Source organism: Choloepus didactylus, chromosome 3 (assembly GCF_015220235.1).
Source record: "Choloepus didactylus isolate mChoDid1 chromosome 3, mChoDid1.pri, whole genome shotgun sequence".
Classification (NCBI taxonomy): Eukaryota; Metazoa; Chordata; class Mammalia; order Pilosa; family Megalonychidae; genus Choloepus; species Choloepus didactylus.
Window position 1 is genome coordinate 82,940,540 of NC_051309.1, and position 14,798 is coordinate 82,955,337.

A 14,798-nucleotide genomic window follows, 5' to 3' on the forward strand; every position below is an offset into this window, starting at 1 on the left:
AAAAGCAAAACTGAAAGCAAAAGTGTAAATGGGTATCATAAATACCTGAATCTGGCAATGAGTTAAGATCTGCACATAGCACCAGCGGGATGGAATTAGGATCTGCAGCTGGCTGCCAGGCCTACTAGAGGCTTTCTCCAGAATGTTTTTAAAACCTCTGAGACAAACATCATGGTCTGGATGAGTTTCACATCAGAATACTCTGGGTCCCAATGCATGTGGGCATTTGCCACGATAAGCAGCTGTTTGTCTGCAGCATGAATAGGCTTCATACCTAAATGCAAACATTAGAAAAAGGAGGATAAGGTTATGCTTTATGTGTAAAGATCTTTCTCCCAAAGATCCATAGCCACTTTTTTTACTCTTCTCCATGAATCTATACCTTTATTTTTAACCTCATGATGTAATTCTTAGAAGCTGAAGTGTTAAGATTACGGTAATCCTAATCTAGGAAATACTCCTCTAGATAGCAATCTGCAACACATGAGCTAAATCTGGCTCACAGCCTGTTTCTGTACAGTTTGTGTGAGCTAATGATGGTTTCACATTTTTAAAGGGTTGTAGGAACAGAAACCATGTGGCCCACAGAGCCAAAAATATTTTCTATCTGGCCCTTTACAGTAAGTTTGCTGACACCTGCCCTACATGCCCAAATTAGAAATCATACCACAATATAATTAACATTTGATTATAGTACCGTGCATTTGTTGAGTTCTTAGTTTTACAGGCATTTAAAATCTGTCATTTAAATATCACAATAACCTAGTGAGGCAAGTTTTGGTTATTTGAGTTACCTGAACCTTAATTTAACTCTTCCCACTGCCCAGTACTCATTTACCTTGCATATCCTGAGCACATCAATGACAGGACAGAATTAAAAGACATTCATATATTAGCATATACAAAATAAATTCAGGAAGTGAATTTGCTACCAAAGCAAATTCATACTGCAAACCAATATAAAGTAATTTTTTTAAAATGAGGATTAGGAAGTAGTGTACCCTCTAAGTTTGGACACTTAGGTTTTCCACTTGGCTTTATTACTAAAATTATTTTGCATGGTCTTGAGCCAGAAACTTGACCTATTTTGAGTTCAGGTTCATTTGGAAAATGAGACATTCAGCTAGAAAATCTCTAATGTTCTTTGTTTTCCGTAAAATCCTGTGTTTTTTAATTCTGTAAAGAATACATACTAATATAAGGAAGATGTCCATAAAATATCAAGACATGAAGTTCAATATGCATGGTATGATGCCATTTAAATAAAATACATTCTATATATGTTAGTGTGTGTATAGAGAAATGAATAATAACTATCCCTCATAGTGTGAATGTATGAGGGAACTCTCGCTTCTTAGTTTTCATATTTTTCTACTGTTGGAACATTAGTGAACATACAAATTCAATTATTCAATTGAAATTTTCTATAGAAAGTTCTCAAATTTTTCCACTGAAAAATAAACTTTGCAGAAAAAGACCTAATATTCTAAGTAACTATTTTGGTAAATATAAGTTTCCTTCTAATCTTTCCAAGTTATAATTACTTTCCATGTTGAGAAAATAAGTAACTAAAATCTGTTACATGTGACAGAAATAGTCACTTTTCAAAGCAATTTGACCATAAGATAAAAACCTGCAGGCAAAATTCTTAAGCTGTCTTGTTTTCCTAGAAGTTTTACACAGTCAATTTTAGCTATGGATTAAATGTTCAATGTATTAAATATTCTTAAAAAAGGATCCTTTAAGGAGCCATAGGCATCTTTTACATTATTAAATTCTTCTTCTAGGAGTGTAAGAGATACATATTTTAGAATGTGAAGCATCCACTGTACAAATTATATTTATTCTTCTGAAAATTTTTTCAAAGGAAAGTAAACTCCAAAAGAAATCTGATTTTCTATTACCAGCAAAAAAAAAAATACCAACTTTTGAAAAGAATGGGATTGGAAAGAACAAAAAAGTAGATAAAAATGGAGAGGTTAAAAAGAAGAGGAAAGAATTTAAATCTCATATCAAAACTGATTATCTTTGATGATGGATAAACTGAAGAATGATAAGAAAAGGAGGTTTGCTAGATACGCATGGTCTAAATAATCAAATCAATAGTGAAGGCAAAAAGGCAAAAATCTCTTCTGCTGCTGCTAGCAGGTACAGAAAAAAAAAAAAAAAAAAAAAACAAATTGATTTGGCCTTAACTCTTCTCCTTGCTCTTGACTAAAATATACTAAGTAAACAATGAAAATGCTCCAAGGCAAGCAGTAAAAAAGAGAAAAAAGGTCTGGATAATGCAAAGTACATAATGAATTTCTTACTCTGAAAGAAGCTATAAATAATCTAAACACTAAAGAAAAGTACCAGGTAGATAAAAGATCCTGCTTCTATTCTGACAATGACTGAAATATATCACAAGGAAAACAGGGAAAACATGCCAAGTACTTAACCTTAAAAACAAAAGATTCACCATCAAGAAGTTAAAAAACATGGCTTAAAAAAGAACCAAGCCATCATAATTTCCAATTCAGTCCAACCAAAACATTGCCTATTTCAAAGACCTTTTAGAATTAATGGCATATTAAAAAGACTTTCTTTTACACAGATTACCTGATAAGAAACATTCCAAGAAGAGTATGATCTTTCACACAATTAGGGTTACCTTCCTGCCTATTTTCCCTTAACTTTCCTCAAAAGATAATACAAGAAAATATGCAATAAATAACAGCAAGATTCTCTGCAGCGCTTTGAGATGGAAAACTTGGGATGTGTTTATTTTTATTATTTTAAATGCACTCACCTGCTCCAAATAGTTCTTTGTGGACCTCTAATACCACAGCAACACCAATGTTATCTTTTGTCATCACTCTGTTCAGCATAGCTTCGGATCCATCTGAATTAGCCATTGCCACTTGGTTAAATTCCACTGTATGCTTCTGCACCAATGTAAATCTAAAAGGTACAGTTCATTATTATGCTGATTTTAGGTACCTGGACTATCACATTAAAGGAAATTAAATAAAGGGGACATGAGATACAGACACTATTCCTTGTTTCCCTAGTCATTTTCTAGCTGCAAGTCGCCATGAGATGCAGTTCTGGCCAATGAGACATAAGAAGTCTAATGCAAAAACTTTCTTGAAAGCCCCGCCAGGAAAGATGGCATATCTCTTTGCCCTTTTGTACCTTTGCCCCATCCAGTGCCTGAAAGATTAATAACATCTTGTGACCATGTGGTGAGAAGCGGGAGGTTGAAAACTAACCCACTAAAGATGGGGAAGCAGCTAAAACAGTTCTGGAGTGCCTATTTCTGGACTTTGTGTGTGATAATATTACCCTTCTCCCATTTATTTAAGCTACTGTTGGATTTTCTGGTATTTAAAAGCAAACACAATCATATTTGAGTACTTTAAAAGTAAACACAATTCTATTTGAGTCCACAAGTTAAGGAAGAAGAGAAGAATAAAATCTACCTACCCTGTTTGCAGTTTTATTCTCATCACTTCTAAGAGATTTGTCAAAGAACAGAAACAAACAAACAAAAAACAGGGACACACCCTATCTCAGCTAAGGAGTTAACAGTTTTCCATATGGCTTTTACTAGAAAGCTGAAATTTAATATAAGCCTTCAGAGGCTTATAAATGAAAAAATTGCTCTTCCTATGATTATGTCTTTGTACTAATAGTATTTTCTTATCTTAGTGCCAAATTGTTAAGCATTGTAGGATTGTAGGACTTAACAGAACTGAACATAGTACTAACATTTAATAGCAGTGTGGCCTCGGTCAAGCCAATTAACCTTTTTCAGCCTAATTTTATTAATTTTGTGAAATATTTATAAACCTACTAAATATACTGACTAGTTTTCACCAGGTGTTAAGATGAAGAGAAGACATCTTTGCTCTCATAACTGTCACCCTCCTCATCTTCCACCTGGCTTTGAAACAGTAGCAGGCACACATAACTTCAAAAATATTAACTAAAAGCCCACTATGTGGCAGGACACTGTGCTAGATGAAATACTTTCCTACCTGCTCCAATTCTGAACATCTCAGATGTGCTGAGAAGAGAAAAGGAAAGGCTCACGTGCCTATTTCTAACCAAGATTGCTGCTTAAAGGAATCAGTCATGTAAAGAGTGGAACTAAGAACAATCAGGAAAGAAGGAAGAACTGAAAAGGTTTTGAGACAGCGAAGAGCCTTGTATGTTTCTCGATTAGCAAAGAACGGGTACAAAATGTGTTAAGGGTGACAGGAAGAAAGTTTTCCAGGTTTGGATGAGGGGTGAGAGGTGATAGTGGCTTGGACTAAGGCTGAAGAAATAAAGAGAAGCAGTCTGATTCAACATATGTTCTGTAGGTAGATTGAATGATCCTCTACATCAAATTTTTTCAACGGTTTTTAAGTAGTGGAATACCTTTTTCAAACATAATTTCGGGTGAAATTACCACATATTGAAGCACATCAAAGCAGTATTATCTTGGAATAAATCAATCGCTGAAAACAATGAATGTATTTTCATAAATATAAAATTTGAAATCAAAGGTTACAGATGTTAATTATAGTCAGATCAGTAGCAGCATTCAATTAATTTCTGTATATTGTTGTGATTACAAAGTGTAATAATCTAAGAACAGATATTTTTCTAGTATGAGTCACACAGATACACAGGTACAAGTGGTAAATAGATTAACAACTGGCTTTGCACTCAGAAAAGACAAGAAGGAAGGTAGAAATCCAATCAGAGTTCTGCATCAAAAGAGGGCGGCTAAGCAGCACAAATCAGGAACATGCTAGTGATTTCCAAACTGCTAAAATTTGGTATTTGAAACATTTGAGTGAACATGTTATTTTTAAATTACAGTTCAATTTACTTGTATTTAATTACTGAAATATCTTCTAAATATTTGCAGAAGTCCTAAAGCTTATTTACAGGAACCTGAGATTCTGCAGAAAAAACTGAAAATCCTGAATATTTTTAATATTGGACTATTTTACTTCTACCAAAGTATAGGCCATTCTATTTTTGGGAGGTGGGGAGGTGAGGGGGGAAGAATCACTTTAATTAGAAATATCTTCCTTAACAAAAATTTGCTTCCCTATCTTTTTCCCATTAAACCTAGATCTAGATTTTTTTTCTTTAAAGGAATATAAAATGAATCCAATTTCTCTTTCACTTGATATTCCTTTAAATATCTGACAAGATCTGTCAATAATCTTCTACACCTCTAATCTTCTCCAGAAAGGAAATGGTCAATTTCTTATGTGACATCTGGCTTTAAGACAGTTGTTCATTTGAACAACTTGGGTTTACCTAAGTCTATCCAAGGGTGAAAACTTACAGTACAGTACCTAGAACTGAACATAAATGAACTTTTGCCTTATTCATTCTGGACTCCATTTTTGTTAATAAATACTGAAATTGTACTTTGGGGACAGCCATATTAGTTATAAACTATTATCAGAATATATATCTAAAACCTTTTGTACTGTTTCACGCTTAAACCAGGTCTCCTCAGTCCTGAGCATTTACAAATGCTTAAAAACACAAACAAGTGGGGTGGAGGGGGCAAGATGGCAGAAGAGAGAGGAGTGGAATTTAATTAGTCTCCTGGAACAACTAATAAACAACCAGGAACAACCAGAAAATAATTTGGAATAACTGCTGGGGGACAACTGTGACTGTCCACACATCCTACACCAAGAAGGACTGGGAACAATGCTTGAGATCGCAGCATAAAATCTGTAAGTAAAAACTGCGGAATTGTGCCGGGAGCCCCTACCCCCACAGCAAGCTGAGCTGTAAAACCTCGCTGTGGTAGAAAGCAGCATTCTCTGAGCAAGCGAATATAGCTCAACTGAGCTTCAAATGGGGTTTTATTAACAAGTGTGAACTGCTGAGTACAAGCTAGAAACCTCAACAAGCAGACAGAGGCTTTTAGCAACAACTTACCTTAAATAACCAGAAGACTCATTTGTCCTGGGGTGGGGAGCCCAGAAGACCAAGTGTTAACACTGGCTGACGGGTGAAACTGGGGGGCCATGTATGGGCTCTAAAAGGGGGCTTTCTGTCCCTTTTTCTCTCTCTCAACCTGAGGGGCTCAGTGAAGAGAGCCTCAGCCGTTATCAGTTCACAGAGCTCTGACCCAGACAGAGATGGAGATAACAGAGTCAGAGAGACAACAATTCAAATGCACATGATAACTCCCTAGGGGGTATATTTTCCCTAAGAGTAAGGAGGTGGAGCCCAGCTCTACTACCAGTCTTCCCTTCAGAACCAGACCCCAGAGACTGGGAGAAAACAACCAAAAAAGAAACTAAAGGGTCACGCAGATCTCAAGAGGCAGAAGAAAATACTCAGGAGTTGGAGAACAAGACACCTGAAATCCTACACACAAAAGAACAGATAGGAAAAAGAATGAAAAATATAAGCAATGTCTCAGGGAACTGAATGACAACATGAAGCACATAAATGTGTCATAGGTGACCCAGAAGAAGAGACGGGAAAGGGGGCAGAAGCAACAATAGAGGAAATAATCAATGAAAATTTCCCATCTCTTATGAAAGACATAAAATTGCAGATTCAAGAAGTGCAGCATAACCCAAACAGAATAGATCTGAATAGGCCTATGCCAAGACACTTAATAATCAGATTATCAAACGTCAAAGACAGAGATAATCCTGAAAGCAGCAAGAGAAAAGCGATTCATCACATACAAAGGAAGCTTCGTAAGACTATGTGAGGATTTCTCAGCAGAAACCATGGAGGCAAGAAAGAATTGGTATGATATAGTTAAGATACTGAAAGAGAAAAACCGCCAACCAAGAACCTTATAACCAGCAAAACTGTCCTTCAAATATGAGGGAGAGTTTAAAATATTCTCTGACAAACAGACAATGACACAGTCTGTGAACAAGATACCTGCTCTACAGGAAATACTAAAGGAAGCACAGATAGGAAAAGACAGGAGTGAGAGGTCTGGAACGTGGTTTTGGGTGATGGTAGCACAGCAATGTAAGTACAGTGAACAAAGACGACTGTGAGTATGGTTGAAAGAAGAAGGTAGGAGCATGTGGGAGACCAGAAGGAAAGAGGAAAGATAAAGACTGGGACCGTATAATTCAGTGAACCCTAGAGTGCTCAACAATGGTAATCAAGTGTACAAATATGTTTTCACATGAGGTAGAATAAATGAATGTCAACCGTGCAAGGTTTTAAAAACAGGGTGGTATTGGGGAAAAATACAATTAATGCAAACTAGAGACTATAGTTAACAGAAACACTGTATTATGCTTCCTTTAATGCAACAAAGGCAATATCCCAAAGCTAAATGCCTATGAGAGGGGGATATAAGGGAGGGGTATGGGACTCTTGGCATTGGTGATGTTGCCTGACTCTTTTACTGTACCTTAGTTTAATTCTATCCTTTTGTTGCTTTTTAGCTGTCATATTTTTTTTCTTTCTTTTTATTTTATCTCTCTACCTTCTTTGACTCTTCCTCCTTCCTTGTGGAAGAAATGAAGATGTCTTTATATAAACAGTGGTTGGTGATGGTGGTGAATACATAAATATATGACTATACAGGGAACCACTGATTGTTTACTTAGGACGGAAAGTATGCTGGGTGAACAAAACCATCTAAAAAAAAAAAACAGGTTAATGAAAGAAACCTTGACAGCAATATACTGAGTAAAGTAAGTCAGGCACATAAGGACAAACATTGCATGGTCTCACTGATGCGAATTAATTATAATATGCCAACTCACAGACACGAAATATAAGTGTTCTAGTTTGCTAATGCTGCAGAATGCAAAACACCAGAGATGGATAGGCTTTTATAAAACAGGGGTTTATTTCACTACACAATTACAGTCTTAAGGCCACAAAGCATCCAGAAAACCTCTGTTAGCTGGGAAGGCAGCTGACATCTGCTCCAAAGCTCCGGCCTCAAAACGGTTTTCTCCCAGGACGTTCCTTTCTAGCAAGCTTGCTTCTCTTCAAAACATCACTCCCAGCTGCACTCTCTTTCCTCCCCCCCGAGTCAGCTCATTTATACAGCTCCACTGATAAAGGCCCACCCTGAATGGGTGGGGCCACGCCTCCATGGGAACATCTCATCAAAATTATCTCCCACAGCTGGGTGGGGCACACTCCAAGCAAATCCAACCAGCACCAAAAACGTTTGCCCCACACAAGACCACAAAGATAATGGCATTTGGGGGACACAATACACTCAAACTGGCACATATAAGTAACCAGGATATGGAATGAGGCTAAAGAATGGAGAGCGGTTGCTTATTATGAGCAGAATGTTCAACTAGGTTGAACTTCAGTGTTTGGAAACAGAGAGAAGTGACGATAGCACATTATTGTGAGAATAAATAACAGAGCTGAATGGTGTGTGAAGGTGGTAGAAAGGGGTAGCTTAGAGTCTTGTATGTCACCAGAAGGAAAGTTGGAGGTTAAAAGATGGGAATGTATAAAACAGTGAATCCTGTGGTGGACAATGTCTGTGATTAACTGTACAAATATTAGAAATCTCTTTCATGAACTAGAACAAATGTATGACTATAGTTAGAAGTTAACAATAGAGGGGTATATAGGGAAAAAATACCTACTGCAAACTATGTACTACAGTTAGTAGTATTTGAACATTCTTTAATCAATAGTAACAAATGTAGTATACCAATATGAGTCAATAATGGAGGGGGGGTGGCTAGGGGTATGGGAGAATTTCAGTTATATTTTTTGACTCTATTTCTTTTCTGGCATTATGAAAATATTCTAAAAATTGAAAAAAAATTTATTGTGGTGATGGATGCACAGGTGTATTTTGGTACCATGGGCAACTGATTGTGCACTTTGGATCTTTGGATAATTTTATGGTATGTGAACAATCTCAATAAAGTTAAATTTAAAAAAAAGTGAAAAAGCTGAGTCTATTAAGTTAAATATGTTCATAGTAGATTTGGGGAAAAAGCAAAAGTATAAAGCAAATTTAAAGTTACCTGTAATCCAACACCTCCATTAACAAGTGAATACATTCCCTCAGTCTTTTCTCTATGCATACGCACACAAATATTTTTACACAACTAGGATAATACTCCATAAGTTTATATTTGGTTTACTGATGAATATTATATCATGGACACTGCCCTATATCATTGAATATACTTCAAAATCAATTTTAATGGCTACATTATCACATTTATTTAATTATTCTGTTAGACATTTAAGTTTTTTTCCATTTGAGTTATTGCAATAATGCTGTGATGAACATTTACACATGTAAACATATTTCTGTACTCCCAGTTGATTTTCTTCTCCCTTCCTCTCCCTTTTCATTCCCTTAATATTCTAAGAACAGATGTTATTTACCTCTGTTAAGTTTCTTTCCATGACCTTCTGCCCATCATTTCACTCATTCAGATATTAAGTGCACTCTGAAATTTCATTCTACTTTACCAGAGGATTAAATATTCTTAACAGCTTTTTGGCTTTTATAATTGTATGTGCATGCATTCTATTTTCTCTTAATCAAAATTCTCAATAGGACAGAGGGAATAATAAAAATACCCACAACAAAAGCAGCCACTACTGAGGATCTATTCTGTATCCATACTTATTAGTACTAAAATTTGTAAAAACTTTGCAAAGGAGATAAGGTGGACATGAAGGTTCCTCATCAAGGAAAAACTTGCTACTCCAGCTTCTGGGAGTGCTATCAGCCTCATCAGGGATTCCTTCAACTACAGAGAGCTGTCTTCCCCAAGGTCATACATTCTGGGAGTGGCCTATATCCAACTATAGATCAAAGCAAAAGATAAAGGTCCAGCTATTTTGGTGCAATATGAGTTAAACACACAGGTCATTTCTGTTCCAAAGCTCAATTTGGATTCAGCTGAAGCTGTCAGGCCTGTAACCCAACTCAACTTCTCTTCTGTCCAACCCTGGTACCACTCCCTCCTTTCCACAGATGTTGAGCCCTAATAAATTCCTGAAGACCAAACTCTATTTCAGCCTTCTTTCTGGAGAACCTAAGTTGTAAGAGGAGAGGTCGTACTATTCCCATTACACAGATGAAGACGACTAAGGATGGGAACTGTGGAAGTCTTTTTGAAAAAATTGGATGTGAATCTATCTCCAATATTCTAGAACTTCTCCTATAACTCCAATATTCAAAAAAGATTACTCATGCCAGTTCTCTAATCACATTTTTGTAAGATATTTCAATACCATGAGATATAATTTATCTTGATTTGGAAACCTACCAATCTCAACTTCTTGGTTTACCAATCTCTTCTTCACCTGGTCTATCTCAGGCTTTCCACTTTGAAGATAATTCTCCTCAATAGAGATCATGAAAGAAAACTGATGTTGTATAGCTCTGTTTTTTCTCAACCATCAACTAATGACTGCACATCCTGCAGTGGTCTGCCCCTTCTTTGTTCTTTACAGTTCATAAAGACAGTTAAAATACCATCCTCATTCATTTCCTTAGCACTTTCACAAAGTTTTAGCTTTTTCTTGGTTTTAAATTTCTTGGCAATGATTAGATTCTTAAAACCCTTTTTAAAATCTATGTTTAACTTCATTCAAAAAAATATAGTAATTGGGTTTTCTAGATATCTTCCCCACTCCTTTAACTTTTGTCCTCACCCTATATTTCCCTATTTTTTACTTTTAAACTTTCCAATTTTCTTGAAGTATCTTCTTTTTAATATCTTGCATTTCAAAAAGTTCAGAAAAACAAAGGCAGCTTTACTAAACAAGCTACATAGGTCATTATGCTGAACATTCTCTCCCATGGCTCACAGAAACTCCAGAAGAGACAGAGTCAGGACGGAGGGCAAGATGGCAGCAAAGGGAAGTGTGGAATTTAGTTAGACCTCTGGAACAACTACCATACAGCAGGAACAACTACTAACTAGTCTGGAACATCTGTAACCAGACAAACACTGCACACCAGTTAGGAATGGTGAGATCACAGCATAAGAACTATAAGTAAAGCTCCTGAAACTATGGAGCTGGTGCCCCTCCCCCACAGGCACAGCAGACTGAGTTGGAACACTTCCCTGTGGAAAAAGGAAGCAATCTACTAGGAGGAAGGGACAATATCTCAACCAAGCTCCAATAGCAGTTTTAATTAATGAATCTGGACTACCGAATACAAACTACAAATACAGATAAATCTGGAGCAAACAGGAGGGGAACCCAGAGGTTCCTTCTGGCAGAGAAGAGGTGGAAGTGACAGAAAGAAAATGAGTAAATAAAACCAGAGGCTTCTGCAATTGGGTGAGCTCAGAATACTGGAAAAGGGTAGTGTCCCAAGAAAAGGGGCACACAGAACTGGCACCAACTCCTGTTCTTGACTGGTAACTGGGGAGCTGGGGACTGGCTCTGAAAAGGGGTATCTTTTTTCCTTTATTTTTCTCTCAGTCTAAGTAGCTCATTAGAAAAAGCCTCAGGCATTTTCAATTGTCACTGCTGACCCAGGCAAGGGTAGAGTTAAGATAGTCAGAGAATCAAAGGAAGAAATCAAGTGTAGGTGATAAATCCCTAAAGGACTTATCTTCCCTAAGAAAAGTGAGAGGCAGGGCCCAGTTCAATGGGTTGCCCTCCCTCAGAAACTCAGACCCTAGGGGAAAAAAAATAGAACACTTAAACTTGGCTTCTGACACTCTCAGATCCTGGCAGGGACAGGGTCTACTGAGAATTAAAGGCACTGCACCTCTTTACACCAGTGGGGAGCTATAGGCTGACAAGTGTCACCTGCTGGGCACAATAGGAAAAGCACCATGTCAAGTGGCCTCACAGGAAAATCTAACAACTGGCTAGGCCTCAACTTCAGGGAAACCTGGTACTGATTACATCCTCTTCCTGAGATGTGAGCCCATCTGGTCTGGGAAAATCTTATTGGGGTAATCAAGGAAACCAGATGCCTATACAACAAAAAATTATGTATCAGACTAGAAAAAAACAAAGACATGGTCTAGTCAAAGGAACAAACTTACACTTCAAATGAGATACAGGAGTTGAAACTAATTAAAGATCTTCAAACAAATATGTTAAATCAAAAATCAAAAATTCAATTCAAAAATCAAATCAACCAGTTGTGGGAAGATATGGCAAAAGAGATTAAGGATATAAAGAAGACAATGGCGAACATAAGGAAGGACTTGAAAGTTTGAAAAAAGAATTTGCAGAACTTATGGGAATGAAAGGCTAAACAGAAGAAATGAAAGACAATGGAGACATATAACAGCAGATTTGAAGAGGCAGAAGAAAGGATTTAGGAACTAGAAGAGAGGTCATCTGAAACCCTACACAAAAAAGAATAGATAGGGAAAAGAATGGAAAAATATGAGCACAGTCTCAGGGAACTGAATGACTACATGAAGCACATGAATATATGTCATGGGTATCTGAGAAGAGAAAGGAAAAGGGGCCGAAACAATAATGGAGGAAATAATCACTGAAAATTTCCCATTTCTTATGAAAGACATAAAGTTGCAGATCCAAGAAACGCAGCATACCTGAAACAGATCCGAATAGACCTACTCCAAGACACTTAATAATCAGATTATTGAATGTCAAAGACAAAGAAAGAATTCTTACAGCAGCAAAAAAAAGCAATCCATCACATACAAGGGAAGATCAATAAGATTATGTGTAGATTTCTCAGTAGAAACCATGGTGGTGAGAAGGCAGTGGCAACATACATTAAAGATACTGAAAGAGAAAAACTGCAAACCAAGAATTCTACATCTGGGAAAACTGTCCTTCAGAAATGAGGGAGAGTTTAAAATATTTTCAGACAAACAGATACTTAAAGTTCGTGAACAGGATACAAGAAATACTATAGGGAGCACTACAGGCAGACAGGAAAGGACAGGAGAGAGAGGTTTGGAGAACAGTACAGAAATGAAGACTATCGGCAAGAGTAAAAAGAGAGAAAGTAAAAATAAGATATGACATATAAAATCGAAAAGACAAAATGGTAGACAGTAGACATTACATTGAGTGAAATTAGCCAGAAATAAAAGGACGGATACTCTATGGACTCGCTAATATGAACTAATATTGATGAGCGAAACTTGAGCGTTCAAGTTGACAAGACAGGTTGACAGAAGATAGAAGGAAGTTAGAAAATGGGCATTTGATGCTGAAGGGGTACAGAAGGTTCAACAGGATTGATTGTATACAGCCATAAATGGATAGCATAATACTGTGTGATGGGAGCACAATATTGTAAGTACTCTGAACAAAGATGAGTGTGATATGGTTGAAAGTTGAAGGCCAGGGGCATGTATGACACCAGAAAGGAAGAGAAGATAAATACTGGGATTCTGTAACTTAGCAAAACCTAGAGTGGTCAATGCTGGTGATTAAATTTATAAATATAAGAGTATCTTTAAAATGAATGTCTACATTCCAAGGTGTTTAAAATAGGATAGTATAGGGAAAAATACAATCAATGCAAACTAGAAGCTATAGTTAACAGTAACATTGTAAAGTGCTTCCCCTAATTGCAACAAAGGCAATATAACAAAGCTAAAGGTCTGTAAGAGGGGGAAGTAAGTGAGTGATTTGGGATTCTTGGTGATATCACTGTTGTCTGACTTTTTCATTGTATTTTATTTTTTTTTATTTTCTTCTATCTTTTGTATTTTCAGTCTTCATTTTTATTCTCCTTTTTCTCTTTCTTTGTGGAAGAAATGGAAATGTCCTCATATAGATTATGGTGGTGAATGCATAATTATGTGATTATACCGGGAATCACTGATTGTATACATAGAATGGATTGCATGGTATATGAATAGAACTGTTTAAAAAAAAAAAGAAAAAAAAAAACAGAAGGATACAAATGCCGGAGAAAATGTGGAAAGAGGGACATACCTATTCACTTTTGGTAGGGAAGTAGAATGGGGAAGCCCATCTGGAGGGTGGTTCCTCAGGAAGCTAACACAGGGTTGCCATACGGACCTGAGACCCTGTTACTCGGTATATAATTGGAAGAACTGAGAGCAAGGACATTAATGGACATTGCACGCTGGTGTTTATGGTGACAGTAATCATGATGCACAATGGATGGAGGAGACCTAAGGGTACACCAACTAGTAAACGGAATGGTGAACTGCGGTGCATACATACAATGGAATACGGAGTGGCAGCAGAAACAAACAAACAAAAAACAAACAAAAAAAATGAAGTTGTGAGGTATGCAACTAGGGGAATAGACCTTGAGAACAGTATGTTGAGTGAAATAAGCCAGAATCAAAAAGACAAACATTATAATGCCTCACTAATATGAACTAACTTTAATGTGCGAACACTGAGAATTGAATCTAAGAACATGGGTTCTCAAGGAAAGGCTTATGGTAAAGGTTCCTAGATTGCAAGTTCTTATAGTAATCACATCTATTCATGAGTTGTAATGGTTATTTCTAAATTCTGAGATGATGAGCTGTTTGTGTATAACCTGGTTGGTCCCTGGAACTTTGGGTATCTGTGTGATACCTAGACCTCGTCATAGTTCAGTAGCTGGCACGTGGGACGGACTCCGGGGATGAGAAAGAAGGTCAGTCATGGATTGAGAAAGCCTTCTGGAGCAAAAGAAGGAAGAGAAACAAAACAAAATAAAGTTGCAGTAGCTGAGAGATTTAAAATGGAGTTGAGAGGCCATTCTGAGGTTATTCTTATGCATTATACAAGCATCCCTTTTTAGTTTTTAGTGTATTAGAATAGAAGGAAATACCTGAAACTGTTCAACCACAATCCAGTATCCTTTATTCCTTTTTTTAATT

At 36.8% G+C, this 14,798-nt stretch overlaps 1 protein-coding gene across 1 annotated transcript in view; it reads right to left on the reverse strand.

Moving 5' to 3' along the window:
• Positions 1 to 14,798, reverse strand: part of CNOT6L (CCR4-NOT transcription complex subunit 6 like) — a 176,602-nt gene that overhangs the window by 39,918 nt on the left and 121,886 nt on the right. Inside the window, 4 exon segments of the mRNA XM_037830059.1 lie at positions 46 to 114; positions 117 to 150; positions 153 to 274; positions 2,792 to 2,943. Of these exon segments, the coding sequence (XP_037685987.1) occupies positions 46 to 114; positions 117 to 150; positions 153 to 274; positions 2,792 to 2,943 (377 nt within the window).